Source organism: Mustela lutreola, chromosome 17, assembly GCF_030435805.1.
Source record: "Mustela lutreola isolate mMusLut2 chromosome 17, mMusLut2.pri, whole genome shotgun sequence".
Lineage (NCBI taxonomy): Eukaryota > Metazoa > Chordata > Mammalia > Carnivora > Mustelidae > Mustela > Mustela lutreola.
In genome coordinates this window covers 256,186-270,055 of record NC_081306.1, presented here as the reverse complement: position 1 = coordinate 270,055, position 13,870 = coordinate 256,186, and the positions used below count along the sequence as shown (strand labels likewise).

The 13,870-nt window shown below is 39.9% G+C and overlaps 1 protein-coding gene across 5 annotated transcripts in view; it reads left to right on the top strand.

The window, feature by feature from the left end:
• Window positions 1-13,870, top strand: part of ITGAM (integrin subunit alpha M) — a 44,372-nt gene that overhangs the window by 18,800 nt on the left and 11,702 nt on the right. For all 5 annotated transcript variants that reach the window (XM_059154719.1, XM_059154718.1, XM_059154717.1 and 2 more), the window contains 4 exons: window positions 4,599-4,728; window positions 5,014-5,156; window positions 11,158-11,298; window positions 11,392-11,601. In XM_059154719.1, coding sequence (XP_059010702.1) covers window positions 4,599-4,728; window positions 5,014-5,156; window positions 11,158-11,298; window positions 11,392-11,601 — 624 coding nt within the window. The remainder of the gene's footprint in view (window positions 1-4,598; window positions 4,729-5,013; window positions 5,157-11,157; window positions 11,299-11,391; window positions 11,602-13,870) is intronic.

The following is a 13,870-nucleotide window of genomic DNA, read 5'->3' as shown; positions in this document are numbered from 1 at the left end:
AATCACGATGTTTGTATCCTTTGGGTAAATACTGACTAGTGCAGTTGCTGGGTATAGTGTAGCTCTATTTTTCACTTTTTGAGGAAACTTCCTACTGTTTTCTAGAGTGGCTGCACCAGTTTGTATTCTCACCAACAGTGTAAGAGGGTTTCTCTTTCTTCACATCCTTGCCAACATCTATTGTTTCCTGAGTTGTTCAATTTTTTTTTAGATTTTTTATTTTTTATAAACATATATTTTTATCCCCAGGGGTACAGGTCTGTGAATTACCAGGTTTACACACTTCACAGCACTCACCAAAGCACATACCCTCCCCAATGTCCATAATCCCACCCCCTTCTCCCAAACCCCCTCCCCCAGCAACCCTCAGTTTGTTTTGTGAGATTAAGAGTCACTTATGGTTTGTCTCCCTCCACTCTGGAAAATAGCATGTAGAGCATTTTTTAAATGTTCTGTTAGCCACCTGGATGTCTTCTTTGGAAAAGTATCTATTCATGTCTTCTGCCCATTACTTTCTTTTCTTTCTTTCTTTCTTTCTTTTTTTTTTTTTTTTACTATTTTATTCCATTTTATTTTTAATTTTCCCCCCCAAAGATACATTTTTTTTACTTATTTTTTTTTAATTTTCAGCATAACAGTATTCCTTGTTTTTGCACCTCATGCAGTGCTCCATGTAATCTGTGCCCTCTCTAATACCCACCACCTGGTTCCCCCAACCTCCCACCCCCGCCGCTTCAAACCCCTCAGATTGTTTTTCAGAGTCCATAGTCTCTCATGGTTCACCTCCCCTTCCAATTTCCCTCAACTCCCTTCTCCTCTCCATCTCCCCATGTCCTCCATGCTATTTGTTATGCTCCACAAATAAGTGAAACCATATGATAATTGACTCTCTCTGCTTGACTTATTTCACTCAGCATAATCTCTTCCAGTCCCGTCCATGTTGCTACAAAAGTTGGGAATTCGTCCTTTCTGATGGAGGCATAATACTCCATAGTGTATATGGACCACATCTTCCTTATCCATTCATTCGTTGAAGGGCATCTTGGTTCTTTCCACAGTTTGGTGTCCGTGGCCATTGCTGCTATAAACATTGGGGTACAGATGGCCCTTCTTTTTATGACTTCTGTATCTTTGGGGTAAATACCCAGGAGTGCAATTGCAGGGTCATAGGGAAGTTCTATTTTTAATTTCTTGAGGACTCTCCACACTGTTCTCCAAAGAGGCTGCACCAACTTGCATTCCCACCAACAGTGGAAGAGGGTTCCTCTTTCTCCACATCCCCTCCAACACATGTTGTTTCCTGTCTTGCTAATTTTGGTCATTCTAACTGTGTAAGGTAATATCTCTATGTGGTTTTAATTTGAATCTCCATGATGGCTAGTGATGATGAACATTTTTTCATGTGTCTGATAGCCATTTGTATGTCTTCATTAGAGAAGTGTCTGTTCATATCTTCTGCCCATTTTTTGATATGGTGGGTATTATAGAGGGCACGGATTGCATGGAGCACTGGGTGTGGTACAAAAACAATGAATACTGTTATGCTGAAAATAAATAAAAAAATAAAAAAAGAGAAAGATACGAATTTAGTGCTATTGTATTATCTGTAAAGTTGCTATTTCTGTAGATTGTCTCTGTTCCTTTCTGGTCTTTATTACCATTGGGCTCTCTCTTTACTCAAAGGATCCTCTTTAATATTTCTTGCAGGGTTAGTTTAGTGTTCACAGATTCATTTAATTTTTGTTTGTACTGAAAGTCTTTTTTTTCCCCCATTTTAAAAAATTAATTTATTTATTTTCAGCATAACAGTATTCATTATTTTTTCACCACACCCAGTGCCCCATGCAATCCATGCCCTCTCTAATACCCATCACCTGGTACCCCAACCTCCCACCCCCCCGCCACTTCAAACCCCTCAGATTGTTTTTCAGAGGATAAGGAAAATGAGGTCCATATACACTATGGAGTATTATGCCTCCATCAGAAAGGATGAATACCCAACTTTTGTAGCATCATGGATGGGACTGGAAGAGATTATGCTGAGTGAAATAAGTCAAGCAGAGAGAGTCAATTATCATATGGTTTCACTTATTTGTGGAGCATAACAAAAAGCATGGAGGACAAGGGGGGATGGAGAGGAGAAGGGAGTTGGGGTAAATTGGAAGGGGAGGTGAATCATGAGAGACTATGTACTGATATTCTTTATTTCTCCTTTCATTTTGAATGACAGCCTCTCTGGATAAAGTATTCTTGGCTGCATATTTTCCCCATTTAGCACATTGAATATATCATGCCAGTTCTTTTGGGCCTGCCCTGTCTCTGTAGGCATGTCTGCTGACAAACTTATGTTTCTACCCTTGGAGGTTAGGGACCTCTTGTCCCAAGGTGCTTTCAGGATTTTCTGTTTATCTCTGAAATTTGAAAAATTCATTATCATATGCTGATGTGTTGGCCCATTTTTATGGACTTTTTGGACTTGAATGCCTGTTTCCTTCCCTTCAGATTAGGTTCACAGCTATAATTTGTTCAAATAACCCTTCTGTCCCTCTCCCTTGCTCCTCATCTTCTGGGATCCCTACTATCAAGCTGTTACTTCATTTTATGGAACTGCTAAGTTCTATTTAAGCATGCCTTTATTGTTCAGTAGTTTTCTTTCTCTCTTTTTAGAAGATTTTATTTATTTGACAGACAGAGAGAGAGTGAGAGTACAAGCAAGGGGAGCAGCAGGCAGAGGGAGAAGCAGGCTCCCTGAGGGAGCCTGATGTGGGAATTGATCCCAGGATTCTGAGATCATGATGTGAGCTGAAGGCAGATGCTTAACTACCTACCCAGGTGCCCTCTTTCTCTCTTCTTTTCAGTTTCCTTATTTTTTGTCATCTTATCTTTTATATCACTGAGTTGTTCTTCTGACTCATTCACTCTAATTTTTATAGCCTCCATTTGGGACTGGTTCTTGGTAATAAGATTTATTTTCTTAGCAATTTCAAATATACATTACAATTTAGCTAAGTATACTCACTATGCTTTATATTGCATCCCTGCATTTATTTATTTAATAACTGGAAATTTGTACCTTTTGACCACCATCACCCATTTTGCCTACCCTCCCAACTCATTGCCTTTTGCAACCCCCAATCTGTTCTCTGCATCTATATAATTGAGTTTTGTTTTGTCTTTAGATTCCACATATAAGGGAGATCATACCCTACTTGTCTCTCTCTGACTTATTTTTCTTAGCATAATGCCTTCAAGGTGGGCACATATGTGTTGTCACAAATGGCAGGATTTTCTTTTTTATGGTCGAATAATATTCCTTTGTATTATATATCACATTTTCTTTATTCATGCCTTGATGGATAGTTAGATTATTTCCATATCTTGGGTATTTTAAAATTTTTAATTTTTAAATTTTTTCAGTGTTCCAAGATTCATTGTTATGCACCACACCCAGTGCTCCATGCAATACATGCCCTCCTTAACACCCACCACCAGTCTCACCCATCCCCCCATTCCCCTCCCTTCCAAAACTGTCAGTTTGTTTCTCAGAGTCCACAGTCTCTCATGCCTTGTCTCCCCCTCTAATTTCCCCCAATTCACTTTTCCTTTTCTTCTCCTAATATCCTCCATGTTATTCCTTATGCTTCACGAGTGAAACCATATGACAATTGACTCTCTCTACTTGACTTATTTCACTCAGCATAATCTCCAGTCCTGTCTGTGTTGCAGCAAAAATTGGGTATTCATCCTTTCTGATGGCTGAGTATTGTTCCATTGTATATATGGACCATATCTTCTTTATCCATTCATCTGTTGAAGAGCATCTTCACTCTTTCCACAGTTTGGCGATTGTGGCCATTGATGCTATGAACATTGTGGTACAGATGGCCCTTCTTTTCACTACATCTGTGTCTTTGGGGTAAATACCCAGTAGTGCAATTGCAGGGCCATAGGGTAGCTCTATTTTTAAATTTTTGAGGAATCTCCACACTGTTTTCCAAAGTGGCTACACCAACTTGCATTCCCAACAACAGTGTAAGAGGCTTCCCCTTTCTCCACATCCTTGGCTATTGTTTTTTTAAATTATTTTTTTCAAGATTTTATTTTGAAAGAGAGAGTGAGTGAGTGTGAGTGGGGGGAGGGGCAGAGACAGACGGAGAGAATCTCAAGTGAATTCCATGCTGAGCATGGAGCCAAACGTGGGTCTCAGTCCCACAACCTCAAGACCATGACCTGAGCTGAAATCAAGAGTTGAATGCCCAACTGAATGAACTACCCAGGGGTCCCTGTGTCTTGGCTATTGTAAGTAATGCTTCATGAACGTGGGGTATCTCTTGATTTAGGGTTTTCATTTCCTTTGGATAAATACTCAGAAGTAGGATTGTTGGATAATTTGATAATTCTATTTAAAAATTTTTGAGGAACCTCCATTATGTTGTCCACAGTTGCTGCACCAAATTGCTTTGGATATTTGGGGTCTTTTGTGGTTCCAAAAATTTTAGTATTGTTTGTTCTATTTCCGTGAAAAATGCTATTGGAATTTTGATAAATATTGAACTGAAGTTGCAGGCTGCTCAATCTTGTTCTACCCTGTTTCCCAGAATGGTCTCTTGCTAGGTGCTGTGGGAAGCTTTGACTGGGCTGGTGGAGCCTTTCTCCATGTGTCAGAGGATAAATTTACCTTCATCAACACAACCAGGGTAGATTCAGACATGAATGATGCTTACTTGGGTAAGTGGAAAGGGCAGGGTAACTTTAAGAAGGGGTCAGGATATGGCCTAATTCAATTAACATATATATCATTGGCTCTTTTTGGACCCTTGGAATAACTGTAAGGACAGAAATTTCAAAATTTCAATTTAATTATGTTAACAAAGGGGAATATAGTGCAGGGTCCAGTTATCCCAACCTACTAAGCATGGGGCTACTGCATTGCCCCTACTTAAGGGATAGGTCTCTCAGAGGGAGCAGGGTCTGTGAAGGAAACACTTACCTTCTCCAGATCACCATCTTCAGGTTATGCTGCTGAAGTCATCTTGAGGAGCAGGGTACAAAACCTGGTTCTTGGTGCACCTCGATATCAGCACACTGGCCTGGTGGTGATGTTCAGAGAGAGTGCTGGTACCTGGGAGAGCAGTGGTGTTATCAAGGGCAGCCAGGTAAGTGCAGAGCACTTCCCTAATACTCTTTGAACTTCCCCATGATCCAGCAACTATGAGGTCAGACAGGTCACCTCAGAGGAGGAGTTCAGACATACTCCAGCTAAGCCCCTGCTCAGTGCCTGAGCAGCCCTAGGGGTTTAAATTTTTGAGTATCACTCCTGCAAAAGCAGTGTGATTTCATCTTATGTGGAGTATCTTATGTGGTATGAGAGGCAAAAATTTCTAGTTCCAATTATCCTTGCAAATTCCTGAAATAGTACTGTGCTCATGATGCTGTGTCTGTAGTTCTGTGTGTATTCCTTTAATTTTCATCACTGGTTCACCGGTAATTAATGCATCATATGTGGATGAAACCAATTTAGTCTGTTTTTCATAATTCTTTGCGATTACTCAAATTCTTCAAATGGTCTTTTCATAGGTTTTATCCACACAAGTTGACTGTTGATGGCATAAGTGCCTGACACATACAAGGGGTGGGGTGGGGGAGAATGTGTAGGGAATTCCAGGAAGCCGACTGTGGGTGTGATGCTACTTCTCTGTTCTGTGTGTGTAGTCCGAGATCACATGGAGAAGGATAGCTAGTGATCTCTTTCACCACACACAGGTATTACACATGCAAATTATAGTCAGCGGTGATAAATACTTAAACTGGGACAGTCTGGGTGTTATGAGAGCAAATGGGAGGGGCGTCCACACAGGAGTATTGGGGAAGGTTTCCTGGAGAAAGTGATAGTTCAGGGGAGGAACTAGAGAAGTGAAGAATGGGGAAATAAAGCACCGAAGAAGGGAGAGAGCAAGAGAGAGCTCAGGGTGTGCATGTTGGGGTTGGGGCGTGTGGGTGAACACACTGGGAGCAAGGGCAAGAAAAAGATCAATCTCAGATCTATCCACTCCCTCCGTTTCTACTGAAATCAGCCTGGTCCAGGCCATCATCATGTTTCCTGTGGACCTAGCTGTAGCCTTGCTGGTCTCTCATAGGTTCGTGTTGTCTCCCTCTAATCCATAGAGGGAGGGTGACCTTTCCAAATGAGAAACTGTTTATATCAATCTGCAGTTTAAAACTCTTTGTTGACTACAGAGCAATATTTAATAAAATTTTAAGTCTATACAAATAGTACTTATAAAAAGGATAATACATCATGATCAAATATGGTTTATCCAGGAATGCAAGGCTTGTTCAGTAGTGCTGAGAAATGGGCAAGCTGATTCTAAAATTAATATGGACATGCAAAGGGCACAGAATAGCCAAAATAATCTTGAAAGAGAAGAATTTCCAATTTCAAAACTTACTGCCGATCTACAGTAATTAAGATGGTGTGGTACCAGCAAAAGGATAGGCCTACAGATCAATGGAATGGAACTGACAGTCCCGAAATAAATCTATATGTCTGCAATCAATTGATTTTTGACAAAGGTACCAAGTTCATTTAATGGGGAAAAGTAATCTTTCAACAAATGGTTCTGGACATTTGGATATCCCCTGCCTCATGATATACAAAAATTAACTCAAAATAGATAAAAACCCAAAGGCAAGAAATAAAGCTATAAACCTCTTAGGAGGAATCACATTAATTTTTGTAAACTTAGATTTGGCAGTGATCTTTTTCCACTTTTCTGGATTTAAAAAAATTTAAAATCAATTAATTAACATAGAGTGTATTATTAGTTTCAGGGGTTAGTTTCTCTGCTGAGCAGAGAGTCTGGTCCTCCCTCTCCCTCTGCCCCTCCATCTACTCATGCTCTCTCTCTCTCTCTCTAATTAATAAATAAACAAAACCTTAAAAAAGTCCAGCTAACATCACACTAAAAAATAGAACTTTTACCCCCTAAAATTGGAAATAAAACAAGAATATTCACTTTCATAAAGAAAGGATGAAAAAGAACAGAACAAAAAAGGAAAAGAATATAAAATAAAATAAAATAAAATAAAATAAGATGAAACCAGAGGGAGATAAACCACAAATGACTCTTTTTAAATTTTTTAAAATTTTATTTTAATTTTTCAGTGTTCAGTGTGAACAAAGATTCACTGTTTATGCACCACCCCCAGTGCTCCATGTGATCCGCGCCCTCCATGACACCCAGCATCAGGCTCACCCTTCCTCCACCCTCTCTCTCCCAAAGCCCTCAGTTTGTCTCTCAGAGTCCACAGTCTCTCATGCTTTGTCTCCCCTCCGATTTCCCCCAATTCACTTTTCCTTTCCTTTTCCTAATGTTCTCCGTGTTATTCCTTATGCTCTGCAAGTGAAACCATAGGATAATTGACTGTCTTCGCTAGACTGATTTCACTCAGAATAATCTCCAGTCCCATCCACGTTGATACAAAAGTTGGGTGGGTATTCATCCTTTCTGATGGCTCCGTAATATTCCATTGTATATATGGACCACATCTTCTTTATCCATTCGTCTGTTGAAGGGCATCTTCACTCTTTCCACAGTTTGGCGATTGTGGCCATTGATGCTATGAACATTGGGGTACAGATGGCCCTTCTTTTCACTACATCTGTATCTTTGGGGTAAATACCCAGTAGTGCAATTGCAGGGCCATAGGGTAGCTCTATTTTTAAATTTTTGAGGAATCTCTACACTGTTTTCCAAAGTGGCTGCACCAACTTGCATTCCCACCAACAGTGTAAGAGGATTCCCCTTATGGAGACATGTCTTGAAGTTGCTGTGGCTGATGTCGAAGAGGTTACTGCCTATGTTCTCCTCTAGGATTTTGATGGATTCCTGTCTCATGTTGAAGTCTTTCATCCATTTTGAGTTACTTTGTTTATGGTGTAAGAGAATGGTCGAGTTTCATTCTTCCATACATAGCTGTCCAGTGAAGACATACAAATAGCTAGGAGATACATGAAAAAATTTTCATCATTAGCCATCAGGGAAAATCAAATCAAAACCACATTGAGATACCACCTGACACCAGTTAGAATGGCAAAGATAAACAATGAAGGAAACAACATGTGTTGGAGAGGATGTGGAGAAAGGGGAACCCTCTTACACTGTTGGTGGGAATGCAAGTTGATGCAGCCACTTCAGAAAACAGTGTGGAAACAATCTGAGGGGTTTGAAGTGGTGGGGGGTGGGAGGTTGGGGTACCAGGTGGTGGGTATTATAGAGGGCACGGATTGCATGGAGCACTGGGTATGGTGAAAAAATAATGAATACTGTTTTTCTGAAAATTAATTAATTAATTAATTAAAAATTAAAAAAATCTAAACACAGAGATGTAAAATAGCTGTCTTGCTAATTGCACTGAGTATATAATTCAAAATAATAAATTGTAAAATTAGAGCAACAACAACAACAAAAAAGAAAACAGTGTGGAGATTCCTTAAGAAATTCAAAATAGAGCTACCCTATAACCCTGCAATTGCACTACTGGGTATTTACCTCAAAGATACAGATGTCGAGAAAAGAAGGGCCATCTGTACCCCAATGTTCATAGCAGCAATGGCCACGGTCGCCAAACTGTGGAAAGAGTGAAGATGCCCTTCAATAGACAAAAGGATAAAGATGTGGTCCATATATACAATGGGATATTACACCTCCATCAGAAAGGACAAACACCCAACTTTTCTATCAGCATGAATGGGGCTGGAGATTATGCTGAGTGAAATAAGTCAAACAGAGACAGTCAATTATCATATGGTTTCACTTGTGGAGCATAAGGAATAACATGGAGGATATTAGGAGAAGGAAAGGAAAAGTGAATTGGGGGAAATTGGAGGGGAAGACAAGGCACGAGAGACTGTGGACTCTGAGAAACAAACTGAGCAATTTAGAGGGGGAGGGGAATGGGGGTTGGGTGAACCTGGTGGTGGGTGTTATGGAGGGCACGTATTGCATGGAGCACTGGGTGTTGTACATAAACAATGAATCTCGGAACACTGCATCAAAATTTATGATTCATTTTATGGTGACTAACATAACATAATTAAAAAAAAGAAAGATACATTTAAGAGAATGAACAGACAAGCTACAGATTGGGAGAAAATATTTGCCAATTTTCCTTCTTTTTTAAATTATGTAGCTGACAAAAGACTTATATCCAGAATATATAAAAGATTCTCAAAAACTCAACACTAAGAAATTAAACAATCCAATTAAGAAGTAAGCTGTTTTTTTTTTTTTTTTTTTTTTTTTTAGTATATGTGCTGCCAAAGTGAGCACAAGCTAAATATTTTTTTAAAGATTTTATTTATTCGTCAGAGAGTAAGAGAGAGCACAAGCAGGGGAAGCAGAAAGGGAAGGGGGAGAAGCAGGCTCCCCACGGAGCAAGGAACCTGACGTGGAGCTTGATCCCAGGACCCTGGGATCATGATCTGAGCGGAAGGCAGACGCTTAACTGACTGAGCCACCCAGGCATCCCAGTAAGCTAAATATTTTAACAGACACTTCACCAAAGAAGATACAGAGATGGCAAGTAAGCACATGAAAACATCCTCCATGTCATTAATCATTACAAAAAGGCAAATTAGAATGACTATTAGATACTATCACATAGCTATGAGAATGATTAACAGAAGGTAGTAAACTGGCAATATCAAGTCGTGGCAAGGATGTGCAACAACTAAAATCCTCATACATTTCTGCCTGAATGAAAAATGGCATGCCTACTTCGGAAACAATTTGTCAGTGTCTTACAAAGTTTAATATGCTGTTACCATACTGGCAATCTCACTTTGAGGTATTTACTTAGGAAAAACAATAACAGATGTTCACATGAAAACCTGTATGTGAATGCTTCCAGTGGCTCTATTCATAATTGCTAAAAACGAGAAACAGTCCAAGTGTCACTCAACTGGGGAATGAATAAACAAACTGTGGTACATCCATATAATGGAATATCAGAAATATTGGAAATAAAAAGGAATGGACTACTTATATATGTAACAACCTGACTGAATCTTAAATTCATTACTCTCGGTGAAAGGAGCCAGACATGAAAGGCTACATACAATTCCATTCATACAACATTTTGGAAAAGGAATAACTTTAGGGACAGAAAGCAGATCAGTGGTTGTCAGGGTTGGTGTTGGAGAGAGAGGTTGGTTACATTAGAACATGGAATATTTTGGGAGTGATGAAACTTGTATCTTGATCATTGGTGGTGGTTACATTACTTCATGCATTTGTCAAAACTTACAAAACTGTACTAAAGAGGCTGAATTTTATTGTATATAAATTACTCCCTAATCAACTTGACCTTAAAGACAAAAAAATCCTACTGACTTTAGGTGAAAGCTTAAATGCCTTTATTGGGCAATGAGTGAGGCCTTCATCAATGGTGTGTGGTGCAGAAATCAGATTGTATTGACTCATGTCTTGACATCTCTGGCACTTTTCCTTCCTGGAACTTGCCCCACTTTGAAATTGCTAAATACATCTCCCTGTTTGTCTCCTGCTCCATGGAGAGCCCTGGAAAGCACTGTGTTTCCACGACTCAGTCTCATGCTCAGCAAAGAGCAAAACTTCGTAAATGAATGAACAAATGAGTGAATGAATGAATGACTAAATGGATGAGTCTTGTGGGTAAATTCTACAGATTGAACATATTTTTGTTTTTTGGAAACATACTTTAAAAATTATTTTAAAAGATAGACAATACTGCTCAATACCATGCAAAAAAAATTCCTGCAGGAAGTTATTTTTAACTTAAGCCAGTTGATTCCTTACTAGCCAGACGGTCAACATTGAAGATATTCTGTATTCTCTCCTAGGCTTTTCTGTGTAGTTTCCAATTCAACTTCTTCCTTGCTGTACTAATCATCTCCCTGGCACACCATTGTTGGTCAATACTCAGCCTCTTCGCATCACCTCTCTAATATTTTCCTCTAGCTGGCAGTGCATTCAAATGAGAATTTGAATCATAAAGAAAATAACATCTGCTTCTAAGTCCTTTCCCTAGCTGGTATGATTTTTCCCTCACAGGGAGAAAACACTCACACATTGATTTTGGTGGCAAGAGATGTGATCCTGGGCTCATCTCTTTCAGATTGGCTCCTACTTTGGGTCCTCCCTCTGCTCTGTGGATATTGACAAAGATGGCAACTCGGACCTGGTCCTCATCGGGGCCCCCCATTACTATGAGCAGACAAGGGGAGGCCAGGTGTCTGTGTGCCCCTTGCCTCGGGGGGTAAGTGGCTCCTGGAGCCTGGGCTGGGTGTGACCTGGGTGTGGAGTTGAGGAGTTGCCTGGGTTGGGACTTGACATTCTTTTTATTCAACAGAGGGCTAAGTGGCAGTGTGGGGCTATTCTCCGCGGGGAGCTGGGCCATCCCTGGGGCCGCTTTGGGGCAGCCATGACGGTGCTGGGGGATGTGAATGGGGACAAGCTGACAGACGTGGCCATCGGGGCCCCAGGAGAGCAGGAGAACGAGGGTGCTGTCTACGTCTTTCATGGAACCTCAGGACTGGGCATCAGTCTGTCCCATAGCCAGGTAAGGTCGGGTCACTGTCCCCATCATGTCAGTAGCCTCTTTGTTGATCTGTTCCTTTCTCATTCAGCATCCCCATGGCTGCCAGATCAATTCTCCCAATACTACTATTCAGAAACTTTAAAAGTAATAACACATTTTATGGAAATTCTTGCCACAACTATAGGAGGCGCATGGGACATCACCACTCCCACTTTATAGATTAGATGAGGAGATTAAAGCTCAGAGGTTGTACCTGACCAGCTGGAAGTGTTGGGATGTAGGCATTGTTTTCTTCTGAATCTCAGTCAATCTTGGTAGGGAGACCAATAGTCCTGTTTTGCTCAGATCTGTCCTAGTTTTAGTACTGAAAGTAAGAAGGATCTTGCTCTTAGTTTAATGCTGCTCTTGCTTTCTTGATGTTATTAATTTTTGAACAAGGTGTTCTGCACTTTTATTTATTTATTTATTTTTGGTACTGGATCCTGCAAATTATGTAGCCCATCTTGGTAGTTGGCCACTTGAAATTTTGGTTGCCACAACTGGTTTCCTCTCTGAAATACCTCCCTGTTACCTGCTAGATGGAGTCCACTATGTAGAGGGACTCCCACAGTCTGGTTCCTTCCCGTCACCACCATCACACCCACTGCGCTTCCACCCTTGGGTCTCTGGCTTTTTTCCAGCTTCACATTTTTCTTAAGTGTTTTTCCTTCCAGTCCCTCCATAGCACCTGCCAGATCTCTCATGCCAGAGGTTCAATCTTGTCAACATAATGAAATAACCTGAAGGATTTAAAAAAACACAGATGCTTAGGCCCTGCTAGTATGGGTTCTAATTTAATTAGTCTGGAGTTGGTGCCCCAGCTATCAATAGAAATTTCCAGCATCTTATTTAGAAAATTTTCAAATTTACAGCAAAGTTGAAGGAACTGTATAACGAACACCCATATATTTACAACCTAGAATCTACAGTTAACATTGACCACTTATGTTATCACACATCCATTTTTTAAAATTTCTTTTTTTTCTGTTTTCTGTTTTTATTTATTTTTTTTTCATTTTATTTTCAGCATAACAGTATCATTATTTTTTCCCCACATCCAGTGCTCCATGCAATCCGTGCCCTCCACAATACCCACCACCTGGTACCCCGACCTCTCACCCCCCGCCCCTTCAAAACCCCTCAGATTGTTTTTTTTTAATTTATTTTTTATTTTCAGCATAACAGTATTCATTATTTTTGCACAACACCCAGTGCTCAGATTGTTTTTCAGAGTCCACAGTCTCTCCTGGTTCACCTCCCCTTCCAATTTCCCTCAACTCCATTCTTTGATTCACTCTATTTCTATCCATCCATGAGTCTATCCTGTTTTTTAATGCATTTCCAAGTAAGTTACAATGCCCTTAACTACTTAAGTACTTAACTAGAATTCACTACTTAGAATATCTAGTTGGATATTCTAGTTAAATATATCTAGTCAGAATATCAGTAATTAGAATTCAATATTTACTGACTGTTGTTTTTAAGATAACATTCATAGATAGGAGATGCACAAATCCTTTGCCATTCAATGATTTTGACAAATGCATACATCTGTGTAACCCACATTCCTATCAAGATATAGAACATAATTACCACTCCAGGAAGTTCTCTCCTGCCACTATCCAGTCAGTTTCTGACACTGCTCTATTAGAAAGGAAACCACTGTTCTGATTATTTTCCACCATAGATTAGTTTTACTCATTCTAGAACTTCGTATAAATAGAATAGTATATACCATGTAGGCTCCAGCATTTTATTTATTTATTAAAAGTTTTATATCTTTATTATTTTATTGGGTCTTTAAAATTTTATTTATTTATTTATTTATTTATTTATTTTTTTAAAGATTTTATTTATTTATTTGACAGAGAGAGACCACAAGTAGGCAGAGAGGCAGGCAGAGAGAGAGAGGAGGAAGCAGGCTCCCCGCTGAGCAGAGAGCCCGATGCGGGGCTCGATCCCAGGACCCTGAGATCATGACCCGAGCCGAAGGCAGCGGCGTAACCCACTGAGCCACCCAGGCGCCCTAAAATTTTATTTAAATTATAGTTAGTTAACATATAGTGCAATATTGGTCTCAGGAATAGAATTCAGTGATTCATCACTTACATGCTAAACCCACTCTAGTATTTGAAAGGTGTCTGTTAGTTGCTGCCAGGGCTAAGAACCACTGCCTTTCTTCTCTCTGCATCATGGAGCCTCTTTCCACCGTTGTGTGACTCTTATCATTAGGCCTTTTTTCACTCACACC